Here is a 19,109-nt window from a genome sequence, read left to right as displayed (position 1 = left end):
ATCAAGGAATTTGGAATATTAGGTATAGAGTTAAAATTCAATACCTATGCTCGTCATCACTGTGAATTATTTTGATTTATGTCAATGCTTTTTTTTTGTTTCAATAACATATTTGTTTTATTCACTGATCTGCCATGATCAGTGCAGTCATTATTTTATTTTGTTAGCTACTCACTTTTTTTTTTATTTGTCGAAGGTTGATTGTTGATGACGTACACCAACATCAATGAACAATTTAACAATACAATATACGATCCACGGTAAATCACTACTACTGTGTAGTACTACATCCACTACTAGTGTAGTGCCAATACATAAAATGATGCACTGGCCTTGGTAAATTGTTAGTTTGTTAACTCATGTCTCATAATATAACATCTGTTGGCAAAGCCGTAGACAAGGGTTCTTTTTGGGTTCAACTCCCCCTCCCGAAATTTTCTAACATAATGAAAACTTAGAAATTATTTCTTCATTATTTTATACACCACCACTTACCAAGATTATTTGTATCCCCCCACCCAAAATATTTTTCTGTGTACGACTATGTTTGTTGGGTTTATTTACTTAATTTCCAAATCAATAAATTTTGTATTCAATTTTATTATCTATTGCCTACGCTATACTTAATACGTTAACATAAAGATACACCATGCACCACCATAATAGTCAGTATTGACAGTCTGGACACTATACGTATATTACTGTAACTATTTTTTTTCGCTACAGTCTAAACAAAAAATAGTATTTAGACCCTAATTACCTGACAAAACCGTAGTGCATCGGATGATAATTCATCGACGGGCCTACAATGTTTTTACCGAAACGATTTTTAACATTCTAGACTGCGTAGTGATGAGTAATTTTCAGCAGTATAATCAGTAGGGACTATAAAGGACTAGGATTTTACATATGTATTATTATGATTAGTAATTAGTGTAAAACTGTAGAATATTTCTTTTTATTCCAAGTGTAAAAATAATTTTTTTATTCGGTCATTGGTTTTGAATTTTTTATATATACCTAATACATATAATAAATATTATATTATTATAGGTATCTATACTGATTATTGAGTACCTATTTGAGTGTATATTAAGTGACTAATTTTAATTGAGCTCTGATTTGCAATCATTCATTGTTTTCAATATTGGGTAAATTAAATTTATATTACTAATAGTTTGTAGGTAATCAAAATATACCTAGGTTTAATATATTTTGTATACCAACTATAGTTAAACACTATTATTCTGTATTCATGTATACTGACAATTTTTACATATGTGCTTACAAAAAAATTACAATAAGTGATGTATATACATTACACGTTAAATGTTACAACAAATCAAAAGCTAGTAATTTAATTATGATATCACATATTCAATTAACACTAATTATTAAGTCATGGTTAACGTGTAATAGTTACTATAGTTACTATCTAGTATAGTAGCATGCCTAGATTCAAGGGAGGCAATAGGCTCAGGCCTCCCCTTGACAGTTATATTATGTATGTAAGGCCAAAAATTAAATTCTAAATATTGTGTTTCTAAAATGATATGATATGAATAAAGTATAAAAATGTTGGGCCCCCCCTAAAAAAAAAAAAAACCTGGCTCTGCCACTGACAGCAGGTAGTAACTAGGTATACACGATTCAGTATTAATATCTATAAAATCTGTTTTTCCATTATTTTGTAAATTTTATCATTATACAATTATTATGATAATAAATACCTTGAATACTCTTCAGTGGTTTGAGATTTAGTTATCAGGTCTATCACAACATATTATATATATATATATATATATATATATAATACACAATAATATATAAGTTATTGCATCTTTTGAGAAATTAGGTGGTATGTTAAAGATGGCTTTGAAAATAGCCAAACCCCACTAAGCTCCGTAATCTCTAACAATAGAAATCAAAATCTAAAAAATTATTCTTTCCTACAAAAAATGATATTTCACATTTGTGTAAAAATTAGTTATTAAAATATAAGTATAAAACATAGAATGAATATTGTACAAAAATAAATAAATCTTAAAATAACTTTGGTGTTAGTAGATATGTTCAGTCTTGTTTAGATGTACCTATGAAATTATGATGTTAAGCATAATCAAAGTCAATTGTTAAAAATAAAAAAATTGTTTTTAACATATCTGGTCATCTGATTTATCAGTTGGTTTAGGGTGCTCTTCTGAATTAGTAACCTCATCATCCTCTTCTACCTCATTATAATTTTCAAATTCTGCATAGTTAACTCCACTAGAAAAAAAAAACAATAACAACAACAATAATAAATAACAATAGTTGTATGCTTAAAAAAAATTTAAGTAAAAAATTGTTGTTTTATTTTTTTGAAGAATGTGAAATACTAATGCTCTGAAATGTGTTTAAGCCTTAAAAATATATATTAATAAGAATGTTGTACATGTCTACATTAAAAGCATACAGAACTGAACTAAGGAACAAAACGAGTAGTGATGAATAAACTAAAAAGCATACAAATGAGCGTATATGATTTTATAATTGTTTTCAATATAAATTTGATAATAATAAACAAAAATATAATATTTGAACACAATAAAACAACAATAATAATATTCATGATTATTTTTAATAAAAATATCATTATTCACATGAACTCTCTTTAATTAAGTTAAATTTATAAATTAAACTTTACATATTATACTACATAAATAGACTAATAATAATAATCATAATAATAATAATAATAGTAATAATAACAAAATAAAATAAAAAATATTTATTATTTCAATACTAAAATTATGTGCAACCTGTGAGATCATATATTTTCGAACTCTTCGGACTGAAAATATTAAAGAATAAGAAGATTCATTAAGTGTACATTAATTTTGATAATCATTATATCACCAGAACCATTTGCCAAGACAGGGGTTACATTTTCCAATTCTTAATTGATTTTTTCTCAAAAAGCAGACGATGGCTACAATACGGTAAACATGCAATAAGCAACAACATGCACAATGCAAAATATCAAGCGTGGCACATACCTGTAGAATACATAATGTTGTAAGAAGAACAGTATGTCGAAGATTACTGAAAGCAAACCCAAACCAAATTTGGTTGGATCACCAAATACTGAAGCCCAATCATCTACAATAAAATAAAATGTTAATAAATTCACAAATACAATATTTATTGTACAAAAATAAAATTACTGTAGTTGTATGCATTAATAATCATCTGCAATATACTAAGTAGTCCTCCTGTAAAATCCAAGAATATGTTGCCGATACTCCAGCCAATTGTACTTTTACGTTTGTAATTCATTACCGCCTAGAAATAATTTATTTCTATTTTAAAACACAAAAATTATAAGATACACATAATGTATTCAATATTATTTTACTATAATAGCATATTATGAAAATTTTTAAAACCAAAAAACAATTTTAAGTATATATTAATTTTAGATTTTTAATAACAATGATCTACCAATAAAACTAAGTTAAAGATGTTTATTTCAATAAGTTATGATTTATTATGAAATGTTGACTAAATACATTTATAGTAAGGAATGCGTTCCAAACAGCTGTAATAAAGATGTAAAAATAGATGATTTCACAAGGCATGTTTATTTTAGTGAATACAGAAACAAATTATTTGTTCTATTTAATAACTGGTTTGGGTATTTTTAGAGGAAAAGCGTAATACATACTTGTGGAATGTATTTGATGAGTGTTATGGTCAACTTGATATATGAGCAATAATAAAGGAAGTCCAGCCATACTATCTTTTGTAAATATACAAGAACTAGTAGTACGGCTAATATTAATCCGTATAAAGACATGATTGATTTGGCTGTCCGAGAAACTTGTTGATCACCTTTCTGCAAAATATATAAATATTTAATAGTAAAACTGGACACTTATTAACCAAATTATTTACATAACATACATGTTTTATAATTTGATGCAATAATTTAATAATAATGATAATATTATTATATAAGCAATTTCAATAAACAATATTCACTAAAGATTACCTCATAGAAATAACATTGGGTCACAGTTATTAAAGTAGCAAATACAGCATGAATGGAAAAGAATATGTCATTTAATTGAACTGGATTTAGTCCTCTAGGATTTCGGGCAATATAATCTTTCTATTTAAACAACATAAAACATAGACAGGTCAATAAAAGACAATCAAAAGATATTGATGACTAATATTACTTCAATTTCAGGTATCCACAGTCCAACATTGAACATCGAGTATAAAATAAATCCAACCAAGTTTAATGCAATGAAGTCAAAATTTAAACCTACAACACTAAAAACAATAATACAAATTATTAATGTACTTATCAGATTTTATCTAAGCTTCGTGTGCCGGATTATACTAAAAAAATATTATTTTTAATAACATAAAAAAAAAAAATTAAATATTTAAAATTAAAATTGTTGAATAATGAAACAAATTTAAAGAATGAAATTGTTAATAATATAATTGAATATGTAATTTAATAAATTCTGCTTGGAATAAAAATAAAAATGAATAAATACAATCTGTATGTTAATATTGCACAATACACAGGATTTACAAAAACCAAAACAATAAATTGATCCAATAACTTATACCTACTAATAATGTTTAATGTTACGGATAAAGGTCTTTCAATTGAAATAACTAAAATAAATTTACTAATAGTTGGAATTAGTATGTTCAAGTTTTACTTAAAACCATTGAATTTCTAATAAATTATCAATCATTATAACACTCATAAATTAAACATATGCTGTCTAACGGATGTTTACCATGTAGAATAATTCAATTGAATAGATTAATACTTCATCAAATATGAAGTAATTACCATAGTAATCACCAACAAATGAATAATAAAATAGTTCTTAATAATAAAATTATTTTTTTTTTTTAGTTTTAAAAATTTTAAATTTTAAATTATTAATTTGTAATTTGGTAATTATTATATATTTTTGTTATAAATGTTATATAAATTATATAAGGCTTCTTGTGTGAGTGCCTGTAATAAAATCTGCCTCGGAAGCCATACCATATAAAATATAATGATATAATATGTCAATAGAACATTTGAATCACTTACTACAAAAGGGATATGTCCACTTTCACTAATTTTATTTTATTTTATTGGTTCACATTGTACTAACATAATTTATCAAAAACTTAGTCATACACAATATAAATCTAATAAAAATTGGTACATTCAAAATAGTATATTGCAGAACCAACATAATAGTATGTTCAATTACTATAACCACAAAAAAGATTCAATGATTATTGTATTCTTAAAAAATTATCAAAAAAACAATGAAATTATGGTAAAAATTATTATATATTGTAATTTTGTACAGATAAAAATGTACATACTATCCTAGGAAAAAGACAAATTCCATAAGAATGAACAATAATAACATTTCTAATATTTTTAAATTAAATTTAAATTATTAATAAATTCAATTGAGTCATAGGTACAATCCTCAAAACTGTATCTGTAATAATTATAAGAAAATATTTTTTTTTCTATAATATAATTGTATTTCTTATGCAATTCTATAATAGTAAAAATTACTAATATATAGGTTTAAATATTTTAGAAAAACACTTCAATATGAGTTACCTTTTACGTTTCCAGTTTTCATACATCTGAGGATAGAATGATATTGACCATGCGACAAAATAAATCCATCCAACAACAACACTGACTAAAGCCAATTCATTTGAATGTTGTAGAGTAACTCTCACAAAAGCATCACTGGATCTGTAATAACAAATATTATAATACCTAGATATATATATATATATATATATAAATTATAATTGTGTAAAAACAAAAAACAAAATTAAACTTTAAAAATGTAATTATATTATAATTAGGAATGCATGACACAAATAATAAATTGTTTAAAATAAAATACATATAATGTGTTCTCCAGTTAAGAGTATTGTAATGTAAAATATTCATTTATAGTATTTAAGTATCTAAAACAAAGTGTTATTACTCTATACAAAACATATTATTTAGATTTCAAAATAGAGAAATTATTTTTTTTTCTCATACAGTTTAAAATTTCTAATTTTTAAATATAATATTTTTATGAAAATATACGGAATAAAAAATAATCAATGCTTATGTTATGTTAAAAATACTTTACTACCACCTCTGTTAAGTAAATCATTAAATTTAATGTAAGATAATAGTAATTGTATTATTGAGCAATACAATAATAATTGCTGAAGGCAATCTGCAACAGACTTATGTCAAGGATGAATAACAAATAATAATATATAGGTACTGTTCAGTATTGGATACTCTAAAAATTAAATAAAGTATTTAAACATAGGCTTCATACGAGAATTATTTTTTTTATAAATATATCAGTGACCTAATTATATATTAACAGATTCTTAAAATATAATTCATAATTTTTTTTACTTTATGGAAGGAGGAAATGCATCAACTTTAAGTAAGTCGTGACCAGCATCATGACCAAACAATTCAATTGGCCATATACTTGGACTTGTAGAATTAGTGACTTCTATTCTGGTAATATTTGTCGTCAGTAAATCTTTATGATTAGTGCTGAGGATTAATGTGGTATTTCCTGGTACATTGTCCCTGGAATAAAAAAAGTATAGGTCAGGTTAAACTGTGATATATTATAAGTAGGTAACAAAACCAAAAAAATAAAATAAAACATTGTGAAGGTCTTTACGTTAAGGTCAATGTGAGTGTTGTTGAGTCATTCACCAACAGTACCAAATCCTTGATGTTGAACGAAAAACTTGCGCATGTCTGGGATACACCTGTCAGAGAAATCAATTAATGTTAACTTAAAACACATAGTACGAGTCGCTCGACGAAATTGTTCTTACTGCAAGCGATCAGGACAAACGCGACTCGGACGAGATTCCTCATGACAAATTTTTCAAGTCGGACGTTCATCGGTTGCAGACTGAGATAGCTAGGAAATAAAAAAAGACTGACATTAAAAACGAACGCGCACACACTCTGACGCAATTGCAGTCCAAACAACATGTGCATTATAATAACGTATTGTAATTGTTTGTATTTACATATGTAACACATGTGAGTGTGTGTGAGTGTGGTGTTATTATTATTTGTCTGAAAAAATTCGCGAAACCGCAGTCGAGCGAACGACAATTATGATGATGATGAACTGATGAATATCGATCGTTATTCGTTTCGTTAGGTACCTGACAACAGTGGTAGCCGATCGGATGTACGTGCTATCCGAGAACGGGACCGGCGTCCGCCGTATTCTTGACCCGCACACATCATAAAAAAATTATTTGATTATTTCAATAGTAATTATTGAATGGATCCGTCGGTCGATTACTGCAGTGACGGCATCTGCAGCCCATTCTCCGTCTCGCGTGTCAAAACACTAGCCGAGGTCAAATATATTTTAGTATTACATGTTACTATTATTTTCGAAGTGTATTACCCATACAGTTATCCGATTTGCACGTACCGACCGGCTACCGTGTACACGTTGTTATCATCACTGTGGTTTATTTCAAGCGATACGACAGACGGACGATTAACACGGTTGTGCACTGCATTATTATTTATTAATCTTAAGTCGTTATGAATCGGTGGCGAACGAGCCGGTCGCAAAAATAATCAATGCCCGTGAATTTCTGCACAGTATTCCGGCCGACCGTTATCATCGCGAACACAATACTGGCCGTAACGCATCGAACGAGACTATTGTGATCGCTAACATATTATTATTACAACACGTTCATCCGTACAACGTGAAGCAGCCATGTAGGTCAGACGTGCGCAAATTATAGTTATCATCGGTCCGGGTATTAAAAGTAGATATTTATTTTAATAAAAAACTATTATAATTATTAAGAGGCGGAAAACAATAAGCAGCTACAATTGACTAGCTCGGTGGTCGATAGACGATAGCTGATTTTGAATGCGGAACGCCCGCGCGCTTGAGATAAGACGGGTCGTGAGGTGATAACAGTACTGCCGCCTCAGTAAATTATTATACTCTACGGCTGTGTTGTTATCTCCAAACAACATAAATCTGCTCAGCAGCAGCATGCCATCGATCCGATCAAAGCGTGTCGCATCTCGCATACTATTATAACTATGTAAAATAATAATAATTATTTATTATTATTATTGTGTCAATGTCAACGCGTTAATTATTGTGTTCTCTCTCTCTCTCTCTCTGACCTACGCGTAACATTATAATGTAGTTACTAATTATTACTAGTAATACTCAGTGGCGGATCTAAGGGAGGGGTAAAAGGGTAAATACCCCCCTCCCCCTTGAACTTATTATATTTAAATTTTATAAATTTATAAAAGTATAAAAATGTTGTCGTTGATACCAGTTTGTAAGAATGAATTCTAAATGGTGAATATTATAATAAGAAAATAATATTTATATTAACAAGTATGTTATTTAGTAGGTATGAATAGTATCTGATGGATATATTTTAATTACCCCCCCCCCTTGATGAATTTCTGGATCCACCCGGGGTATTACTAATACTAGTTACTACTTACTAGTTAGCAAGTTTGCGTTCAGCGGAACCAATCGGCTTGTCCGTTAGCTTTAATATTAAAGCCTATTATCAAACTCAGAGTTAAGAACATAATATTACCTATCTGTGTTTGTATGTTGGATTGTACAGTCTAAGCGAAGCTATAATGATTTTATAATGATTTACTTATTAATGAAGTACCTATGTTTTTTTTATGTGTGTGTATGGTTTATCTATACGATTCACGGTGGAATAAAATGTTCTGTTATTCAACTTTGAAAGTGGCTTTTTCGCAGTAGTAAATTGGATCAAGTTAGTGCTTTTGGGAGGTCAAAATTATGTTTATTATTTTACAAAAAAAAAAAGAAAGAAAACTAAATTTTGATTTAATTAATTTTCTTATTTTGTTGCAGATAATTCAAAATGCAAAACATTTTTTCAAGCTTTTTATAAACATGTGAGTTTATAATTTTTTTTTTCCCCCAAATGTAAATTAAAAATGTTTTGTTCGGTTAAAACAATTGAAAATAAAAGATTCTTCATAGGTAAATTATTATTAAAGCTATTTAAAAATATTAAATATTTATGTACTTACGATTTTTTATATGTATAAGTATTTGAAACTAATTTATTGACAAATTTAACTTAATTGACCAATATAAAGTAATTTAGGTATATTAACTTTAATTTATAATTACTCAAACAAAACATTATAATGATGTTATTTTTAAATACAATATTCGGCAGGACTTTAGGAGTCCAAATACTAGCTAATGATTATCGTAAAAATATGTTGTATGAGTACTGAGATTCATGAGCTCGTTATAGTAATATCAAATATATCATATCATTAAAGACAATTAGTAATACAGGCTGACAGACTGTTTCCGTTCAGAATTATTTTTTTTTTGCATACTGCAAAGAGCAATGATTGAATGATATATCATTGAATTAAAATTTAACATATCCATTAATCATTATTCATACAATGACCCACTCGACACTTATATTACTGTACCTATACGTAATAAACTACAGATAAAACGGTACTCATCACTTGCCCCTGTTTTATACGGTATTCCTGTAAGTTTATTGTAATATTCAAGCACTTTTAAATATTTGAATATTTTACATTGTATGTTCTTATATCTTGTTACTTGTGAAAAATGCGTAGCTACATAAAATTGCAGTAATAAGTTCATATAATTTCGTGTACCTATATCTACTGGTTACTACTCAATAATTATGATAATATTTACATAATTTGTAATACCTAATACCGTTGATTATAAATACTATTTTTAATCAATGATAATACCTATATATATATATATATATAGCAATAAAGGTACTTATAATTATAAATTATTATATGTTTATCCACATAGCGTATCCGTCGCGTTTGTTCTACTCGTGCACGTCCACTGAAATTAAACTAACTGTACACAAACACAACAATAATTATTAAGATATTTTACTCGTAAGCGGGATTTGAAATTTTTCCTATAAATTATTTTATTTAAAAAAGAAAAACTATAATTAATTGGGATAGCATTAATATTCTAACTTTATATTTATATAGGAGAGACATCTATAGACCCATTATAAATCCACCAATAATTGTTAATTGTTATACCCACTTCCTGATTAAACTTAAAAAAAATTTACAATTATTATTTGAATATACCCAGTGGAAGTCATGGACCATGGTAATAAGTAATTATAGTATATTATATGTGTACCTATGTTTAAAGCACTTTTCAGCAGTTAGATTTTTAAAACTTAAGGGGGAATATCCCCAAGCTTTTTTTCAGTGTAACACAAAATGACAAGTGTTATGAATATACATTATGTTTTTTTTTGAAAATGTATGTTAACTTGTGTTCGACGGAAAAAATAAGCTTAAAGGAGATATTTCATCTTAAACATTAAAAATTGCCTTATTAAAAAGTGATGTGAACATACAAATATATACTGTTATTATGGTAATTATTAACTGTTGAATTATTTACTCAAAACATTATTAGCTCTATATAAATATGAAATACACATTTAAAGTTAGTTAGAAATTTTTTGTCCCAAACAAAAAAAAAAATTGCAATTCATTTTTATTTTAGGCAAACCAAATAATGATATGAATAACTATAATAATTATGCAAGTCGTAGCCATTTGTAATTCTATGTAATAATTAATCAATAATATTCAATAATTAATAATATTCATTGGAAAAAGTTAAATTAACGAGGACAAACACTGCAATTATACACTATGTATGTGTATTGTGTATACTTTATATATAATATATATAATATATTTACGTTAGTACGTTACGGACATCCGGTAGACTGTGGACTTATTAAACAATTTCCTAAACTGATCATTAATTAGTTTAAAGTTAAATTAGAATGCGATTAGTCAAATATTTCAGTGGGCTACTAGTTATCAAACTTTTAGTGAAATAGTTTTGATAAATTATACATAATATATTATATACTACATATTATAATAATATAATAACTGTCTTAAAATGAAAAAAGTTATTTCATAATAAAAGGGGTTTTATCTTATTAAACTAAACAACTTAAATTGATTAGGATAATACTACGCGAACATATCTATCTATTATTATTAATGTAACAATATGTTAATCATAGTTTCAAAATTTAATATTTTTATACTCGATTTCTTTTTAATTCGTAGTAACCTATAAATATGAAAACAAAAAAAAACCACATCATATAAAGCCAAATGAAAACTAATTCGATATTAATTTTTAATTGACTAAAATTAAGTTAATTAAAATACGTATTTGAGTTTAAACTTATTATTTATATTACATTTGTTTATGGTTATTTATTAAAAAGTATTCAACTTGTTAAGTTTTTTTATGTAACTGGGAAGAATGTGGTTTTAGACGTTTGAGTTGTCACAAGTGATAAGCATAATTTTTTTCATTAAGTTCCATTAACCCAAAATATTAAAACATATTTTTATTTATTGTTTCATGAATACAAATTTTAAATTATTACTGAAAATGATTATCAATTATTAGATGTAGTCTATAAAATAATACAAGGTATGTGAGATTTATCTATAAAACATTACAGATCATGTCACGAATGAAAATATTTTCATCGCAGAATAATAATAATAGAAATAGATTAATAAGATATTACATATTAGGTTTTTTGAAATTCTAAAAAATGTTTTTAGTTAAACATTTATAACATAATTATTTCGAATAAATAATAATCTTTTATTAGTATGTAATTCTGCATTAATGCTTATAAATAATCACCACTATATTCGATCGTAATTCGTATTAAGTAGCTAGGTAATTAGTTTAAAAATAATAATTATGATAATTTAACTTTTAAGCTTGTTAATACTAGATTGAATTAACAAATTTATGTCCCTATAAAAGCATTATTATATATTAGGTAGGTATGTATTATAATTTACATAGTATAGATATGTAAAATTATTTGAGTGTAATGACTTTAATATATGCGTCAATTGTTGTTTAATTGGATGATGTATTATTTCAAATGGTTTCACAATATAAAACTAAAAAAACACAACCAAAGCTTTCATTATTGGCGGAAATCTGATGATATTATTCGCGGATGGACTGGATAAAAGGTAGATTATTACCTAATATAAAATAGGTCCCTGATTATAATAGTATTCGAAAATACCTACAATTTTATTCTCGTTTTTAAATTGTTTATTTTTTTTTAGTTTTATGTAGATATCAAAAACCTCAAAAATATATCTATATTAGTGTATGAATAAAAAATATAAAAGATTTTAAATTTAAAAATATAAAAAAACGTGCATATATTTGATTGTACATAAATAACCTATTTTTATTGTGTTATTTAAGCGATTGAAGTTCAAACGTCCGTCTTCGTGTACGCGGAATTGATTTTTCGTACCTACACAAAAAACTTTTATGGAATTTATGTTGAATTTAAACTTTTTATGCAAGGTATAAGGAAGCTCTATGGTTTAGCTGTGTTTTTTTTATAAAACAGTAGCAGATAGTACTCAGTTGCCTCAGTTCACTCAGGCAGTTTATAGAAAATATTTTTTTGTATGGGAAAGGGGAGGGTAAAAATATTTATTAACCGATTTTTACTGAAAAAAATATTTGTATATAGGTAAGTACTTAATATATTTAGTATAATCATATATATTCTATGACATTTTGAACAATGTCTGTGTAAGAAAATATTACAATTAATTTTTAGTTGGTTTTAGGAGGGTAGGCTTGAAATACTTTTGAGAAGTTTAGACGCTTAGTCTCATTTTTAGATGTATTTCCATAGATTATTCAAAATTATATCGATGTAAAGATGTTGCAGAATAAAAATAAATAACTTATACAAATCAACATTGGAGATAAACAGTTGAGTTAAATTTGAAAATCAAAAATGGTGTGAATAGAAATTGAGAGTATAATATGACACTTATTTTATTGTAAGAAAGTGACTAAAATATTCATTTTAAAATTTTCATAACAATTGTTTTTCATTAATGATGATTTGTTGCATACAAAAACTGTGTTTGGCAAATTAATTATTTAAAAATTAAAAAACTATTTATGTATAACCTTATGTATAAATTATGTTGTCATACCCAAAACTAGAAATGTTTAAAAGAAAACAAATACACTATTTTAAAAATCACTATAGTTAAAATGTTAAACATATAGTATATTATGTGTGAACGCGGTGAAACTGCTAATATATTCTATTGAAATATATTAAGCTTTATACTTATAATTATTGGTTTGTATATTTGAAGAATAGGACACTGACACTCTTATAAGTAATAGTGTTGTGATTATAATGGTCATACTTTTAGAATATATTGTTTAGAAGCCAACATTTCCAAAACTATATAAAACGTAATACGTAAAAAATATTAAATATGATTCATTCTCCTAGAAAATAATTTATCATGAAAATATTTAATGAAATAGTAACAACATTACAGTAAAAATATCAAGACATTTTAAAATTAAAATACTCCTAGATAAATCCTGTGTGTTCCATGCATTTATACTTCATTATGATTACTTACTTATTAATTGTAATTTAAACTTTAAAACGAAAAATTTAAATTTGTATAACAAATATTATTTTAATTTTATTTTATTAATGAATATTTAGAATTAATTATACTATAAATAACCTTACATTATCATTTTGTGTTTACGTTTATTTCAAAGTAAAAATTAAAAGTACTATGAAATACATTTAGTTTAAAAAAATATTTTATTACATTCATGAAAATATAAATCATACATACACGGCTTCACATTTTACATTTAACACAAACGTAGTAACAATATTTAAAAAAATTTATGTTAATATCATGCATGTTTATAAAATAATTATTTAATAACAATTACTACTATTATTACTATTATTATATAGTATTAGCTTCTAATAACTGCTGGTAAAATGTTTTATTTATAACTAACAATATATTATTAGATTTTTATTCTTACTATTGTCTTATACGATAAACCAGAAAAAACATCTATCGTAAAAATAACTAGTTAAAAAATTCATAGAAATTATAACTGAAAGGGAAAAATACATGAGGAAATAATATCCAAAGTGTCCAGTTGTACATCATTATTAATTTAATTTATATAATTTAAAGTATACAAAATAATGATAATGATAGTATAATACCATTGGTTATTAATAGTTGACTAATTTTTATGCACAGTGATTTTTTTTTTTATCAAGTGTAATTTACTTTTATAATTTTACTCCCAATAAATAATTATTAATTTTCCTTTTACCTACGTACCTATAATATGTCCTATACCTTCGTTTTTACTAAAAACTGTTTAGCCATTGATTACTATTTTATTATACACGTATATTAATTTGATTTTCTCATCGAGCATTCGAGCATTTTATTGAAATCTGCACGGCTCGTCTATAGGTTTTAGGTATACATTATATTTTACCATTATTGGTGCAATTTATTAAAATTTAAAATTCTAATGTAGACCATAGTTCACCGCACAGTAGAGATATTTTGATACCTATATTAGGTATATACGAGTATATTTTATCGGTAGACGCGTTATTCGATTAAAACACTTGACTATATTATAATAAATAATAATACTATATATAGTATAATAAAAACTTTTTTTTTTTTTTAATATCTATAATATTTATAGTGATATTATAGCTGTATTCCGATATATTATTATCGATGACTTCACCGTGATGTTTGAATATACAGCATTAGGTATAAGTTATAAGTTTATAACAGTTGTAGTCACTGGTCTGTCTATTATATTATTTTAACGATATGCTACACGTTTTCTATAATGTCATTTTTACAATTTTACTAGTTCTGACTGTTTGGTGACACGTTTAGTTAATTTGTACGGGTTTTAACGAAATTAAAATAATTATTTTGTTTTATCGATTTATTTATACATGTTTACATTCCGATGTGCGATGTGCCATACTGCCATGGCGTTGTATAAACACTTTACTTTCAACCCAAGGCGTATGTAGTACCTACCTACCACAGGTATTGTAATATTGTTGTTATATCTACGCAGTATGTACAAACTGTTTGAGATATGACACAAATCCAAACTGAACTCCCAGTAAATAATTATAATTCAATAGAGGTATAGTTTATTAACCTATTGGGTACCAAATATTCAATAATATTATCGGTTGTATCTAGTTGTACTTTAACAGTCGATAAATGAAATGTTTGTTATCATTTGTCCTATGTGTGATTCGTCTGTGTAAACATACGTTAATTATTCCAAATCAATTAATTAAAGATAATTAAAATAAAAGATGAAGTGATAATAATATTTTATGCATTAGAATTAAACACATGTAACATTGCTACCTAAGTATTTTTTTTAACGTTTCATGTGACATATTTAATTTATATTAATATATTATAATACTATTAACATTTAAATTAATTAGAAACCTTAAAATTTCCAAATAAAAACTTAACCTTACATAGTAGTATATACTAATACAGTTATACTCTAGAGCAGTTTGGTTCGGTCTGAGAGTTAGACCAAACAATATACGCCTAGTACTTTTATAAATTTAATTCTTAACGATATTCTTATAAAAGTCGATAAGACCATAGAACAAATAATAAACAATGAAATGCAAAATAAACAATATCTCAAAAAGGACTTTTGAAGTTCAATGCTCTATAGTCTATATTATATTATATTTATTAACAATGTAACGCTGAATACCAACAATTTTAAATTTTGTTTCGGTGATATATTATATCTACGAGCCTAATTATACAGATCACTCGCACGGAAAAAGTATTGGAATAGTTCGAAAAAAAATATCACCGATTTCGTAAATAAAAATATCTTATATACATAAGTAATGCCTCGCCCGAATATCCATATTGGTACGGTTGTAAAATGTAAGTATTTAAATATAATATTATCATATCGTCAACGTTTGGTCGAACAGAATGATCTGATCTATTTGTTTGGATTCGATATTCGGTGCATGATTAATAAATGCGCTTATGGCGAAACATGATCCCGTTACAACTATTGTACCGACACCGGGTTTATTGAAAACGAAGAACAATAAACTTAATTATTATTATTATTATTGTATGATATACCGTTCGAGAGCGATGTATTCACGGACAGGCGTAATATAATGTTATTATATTATTGTCATTTTGTAAATTTACGAAAGTATAACATCAGAATAATATTATAATTTCTAATAATTGCTTATAATAATATAATTTATACATGGATGTCATTATAAAAATGAAAGCGTATAACAGCTTCCGCGTGTAAGCAACACAAAATATAAAATACTTAATTATAGTTTTTCCGCGCCATAAATAAACGACGTTTTAATAATATATGTATTTTTCGGCAATCGAAGAAATAACAGTATTATATTATTGTAAGTATATTAAGAGATGAAAAAATAAAATAAAGATAATTGTCCTAAAATAAAATGGGTCGTATGCTGTAGCCCACTTTATAGGTATTATACTGTAATGACGTCGAGAATTGCAGTGTTAGAGGGTTGATCGTCGTATTATACGACTTGTACTAGAAAGCTCGAAAAGTGAACTTGGCAAGGCATAAGAAATAACAGAATAACATTTACTATGTAATATCATGATTACTTACCGATTATTATTATATCTGTTATTGCAGTCGACTGCTCTGCTCCGCGGGCGAGTGTTGCGACAGTCGGTGGCAGACTGACGCGAGATTGTCGTCTGTTCCGATCGATAATCGTCTTCGGCGATTAGTGCGATGCAGCTAATGATATATATTATCAGCCTTTGATCGCCGGTCGGTGGAGGGAACGTAGACGATTCGGCGGTAGCTTCAGACGATTATGATTATAACATGGTATTAATGTTTTATATTATGTTTTTGATAAATCGCATTATTCCCAAAGAATATTGTTACGTATGTTTATCATAATAATAATTTATAAGCGCAATTCGAATAATAGTGGTGACCGTACACAAGAGATGACCTAACCGGACGGTTGCCTTGCGTCAGATTCGAGGAAGGCGAAGAAGACGAAGAAGAATGTATGAGAATAAGATAAAAGAGTAGGAAAATCAACAAAAAACCGATTGTAAAATGTAATATTATGTTATAATCATATAAATAATGTATTATAATAATCTATGTAAATCGACGTCCGTTTATTTTTTATCGGTAGAAAATAAATATTATACAATAATTATCATATTATTATGTACTACGATCACGGCGTTTTTCAAATAAGAAGAATCGCGGAGGACCGGCGTAATCGCATAATAGACGCGCGGCGGCGAGTTTCAAATAACGAGCGCGCGCGCGACATTTACCTCGACCGTCCGTCGTAATAATGTTATAATAAATAACAATACTTGGCGGCCGGTCGTCCGCTCGACCTCGGGAGCCTTTCCCGCGTGAAATTTCGTCACCAATCGCGATCCAATCCCCCTCCAAACCAGCGCACTACTTCCCCCGTCATATTCGCACTTACTAAGAGTTTCAAATTTTATTTTAGGAGGAAAAATCGAATCTAGCTGGTTTCCTCACCCACTCTTACTTACGTTTTCCTTGCGAACCAAACAACACTACATGCTCATCTGTTGCGCACGATAATATTAGAGATTTTCTATCGGTGATATAGATTTTCTAACAAAAAGTTCGAATTATGAAACAGTCGATTCAACTTTTATTTTTTTGTATATTTTGACATTTTTGGCTTTGTTTATATACTTTTTATCTTATCTTGTTTTCTAAATTTTGCTTCTGTTCGTAGTAATGAATTCCGCCGAATAACATTTTTTTACACACCATATTTTATGAATAATTGTTTTCATTTTACACAGGCTGTATAACTATTTTTTTTTTTTTTTTTTATAGATTATTAGTAGGTACCTACCTACATATCGGTCTACATTAACTAATTAACTATGACCTAACTTGATACTTGTTTACTTTTAAAAATGTTAAATGCATATTTCAGTACACTTATTGTAGTTTATATTAAGGATTATTTAAATTATATTATAATTTGTAAGGATTTTAAGCGAATTTTTTGAGGTTTGAGAATGCATTAAATGTTTTGAGCTTTAATGTTACTATATTATTATTATGAGAAAACGGCTGTAATCGAATGAAATTATGATGAATATTGTTATAAACTTACTAAAATGTTGTAGTATATAATATTATAATATACACATTATGTAGATTCGAGAAGTTTGACCTTATCATAAATACTATACTCAGAATTCGGACGGACGGTTCGTTCTCGAAGACGCGAATTCGCGTGAACTGAAAAAATCACAATTTTGTACCAGGTTCGTAAGCACACAATGTATTACATAATAAATTTATCATAACGAGTACTTATATAAATATTTATATTATTATAATAATACTTCAAATATTGTTTTCGAAATCAAAAATAAACGTTGTGTGCGATAGACCTTGAACCCGCGATACCGTGTACAAACGTTCGAAATGTAACATAATATCATTAATATCTAATATCGATAAAATATAATACAATATTTTACATATGTTATAAATACATGTGCATCTACATAAAACCGGTATTCTGATAACATCGTATCAATCAAATATCGGTTATCTCAGTGATTGATTATACGTGACTATAATAATTGGCGTGAGATTTTTTTGGGAGCGGAAGTAAATAAAATCTAAACAAATAAAGCGATCAAAAGACATTGCACGATGGCAACTACAGAATCAAATCTTAGATCTTATATCGTCCTATGTCTGTAATTTTGCATCAAAAATGTAGGAAGGGATGCCTGCATCTGTAGTTTAGAACAAACTACATATACCACAATGCTGAAAATCGTCCGACAGAAAATTTAATTCTGAATTGTATTCGTGTCCAGCCAAATACATTTTTATTATTTGAAAAAAAATCCAACGTAAAATATGTTTTAAACAAAGTAGCAAACTAATTTAAGTTAAGAAAAAAAAGTAAAAATA

General features: G+C 26.9%; 1 protein-coding gene across 7 annotated transcripts; it reads right to left on the bottom strand.

Moving 5' to 3' along the window:
• Nucleotides 1-1,232: 1,232 nt before the first annotated feature.
• On the bottom strand, nt 1,233-17,466 carry LOC113560327 (cystinosin homolog). Of its 7 annotated transcripts, none has more exons than XM_026966118.1 (12): nt 7,497-8,021; nt 7,246-7,436; nt 6,904-6,992; nt 6,744-6,834; nt 6,464-6,646; nt 5,648-5,788; nt 4,224-4,320; nt 4,034-4,153; nt 3,707-3,877; nt 3,207-3,324; nt 3,039-3,141; nt 1,233-2,268 (listed from the first exon to the last, which is right to left on the bottom strand). In XM_026966118.1, exons 3-12 carry the CDS (start codon nt 6,971-6,973, stop codon nt 2,154-2,156), a joined length of 1,209 nt encoding a protein of 402 aa, XP_026821919.1. In that variant the 5' UTR covers nt 6,974-6,992; nt 7,246-7,436; nt 7,497-8,021; the 3' UTR covers nt 1,233-2,153. The 7 variants fall into 7 exon arrangements, with proteins under 7 accessions (XP_026821919.1, XP_026821918.1, XP_026821920.1 ...); XM_026966122.1 differs by lacking the exons at nt 1,233-2,268; nt 7,246-7,436; nt 7,497-8,021 and adding exons at nt 2,795-2,833; nt 2,905-2,971; nt 16,761-17,466; XM_026966121.1 differs by lacking the exons at nt 1,233-2,268; nt 7,246-7,436; nt 7,497-8,021 and adding exons at nt 2,806-2,833; nt 2,899-2,971; nt 16,761-17,466.
• Between the last annotated feature and the right edge of the window lie 1,643 nt (nt 17,467-19,109).

This window comes from Rhopalosiphum maidis, chromosome 4 (assembly GCF_003676215.2).
Source record: "Rhopalosiphum maidis isolate BTI-1 chromosome 4, ASM367621v3, whole genome shotgun sequence".
Lineage (NCBI taxonomy): Eukaryota > Metazoa > Arthropoda > Insecta > Hemiptera > Aphididae > Rhopalosiphum > Rhopalosiphum maidis.
Note: the sequence above shows the minus strand (reverse complement) of the source record. Positions and strands in the feature narration are given on the sequence as shown.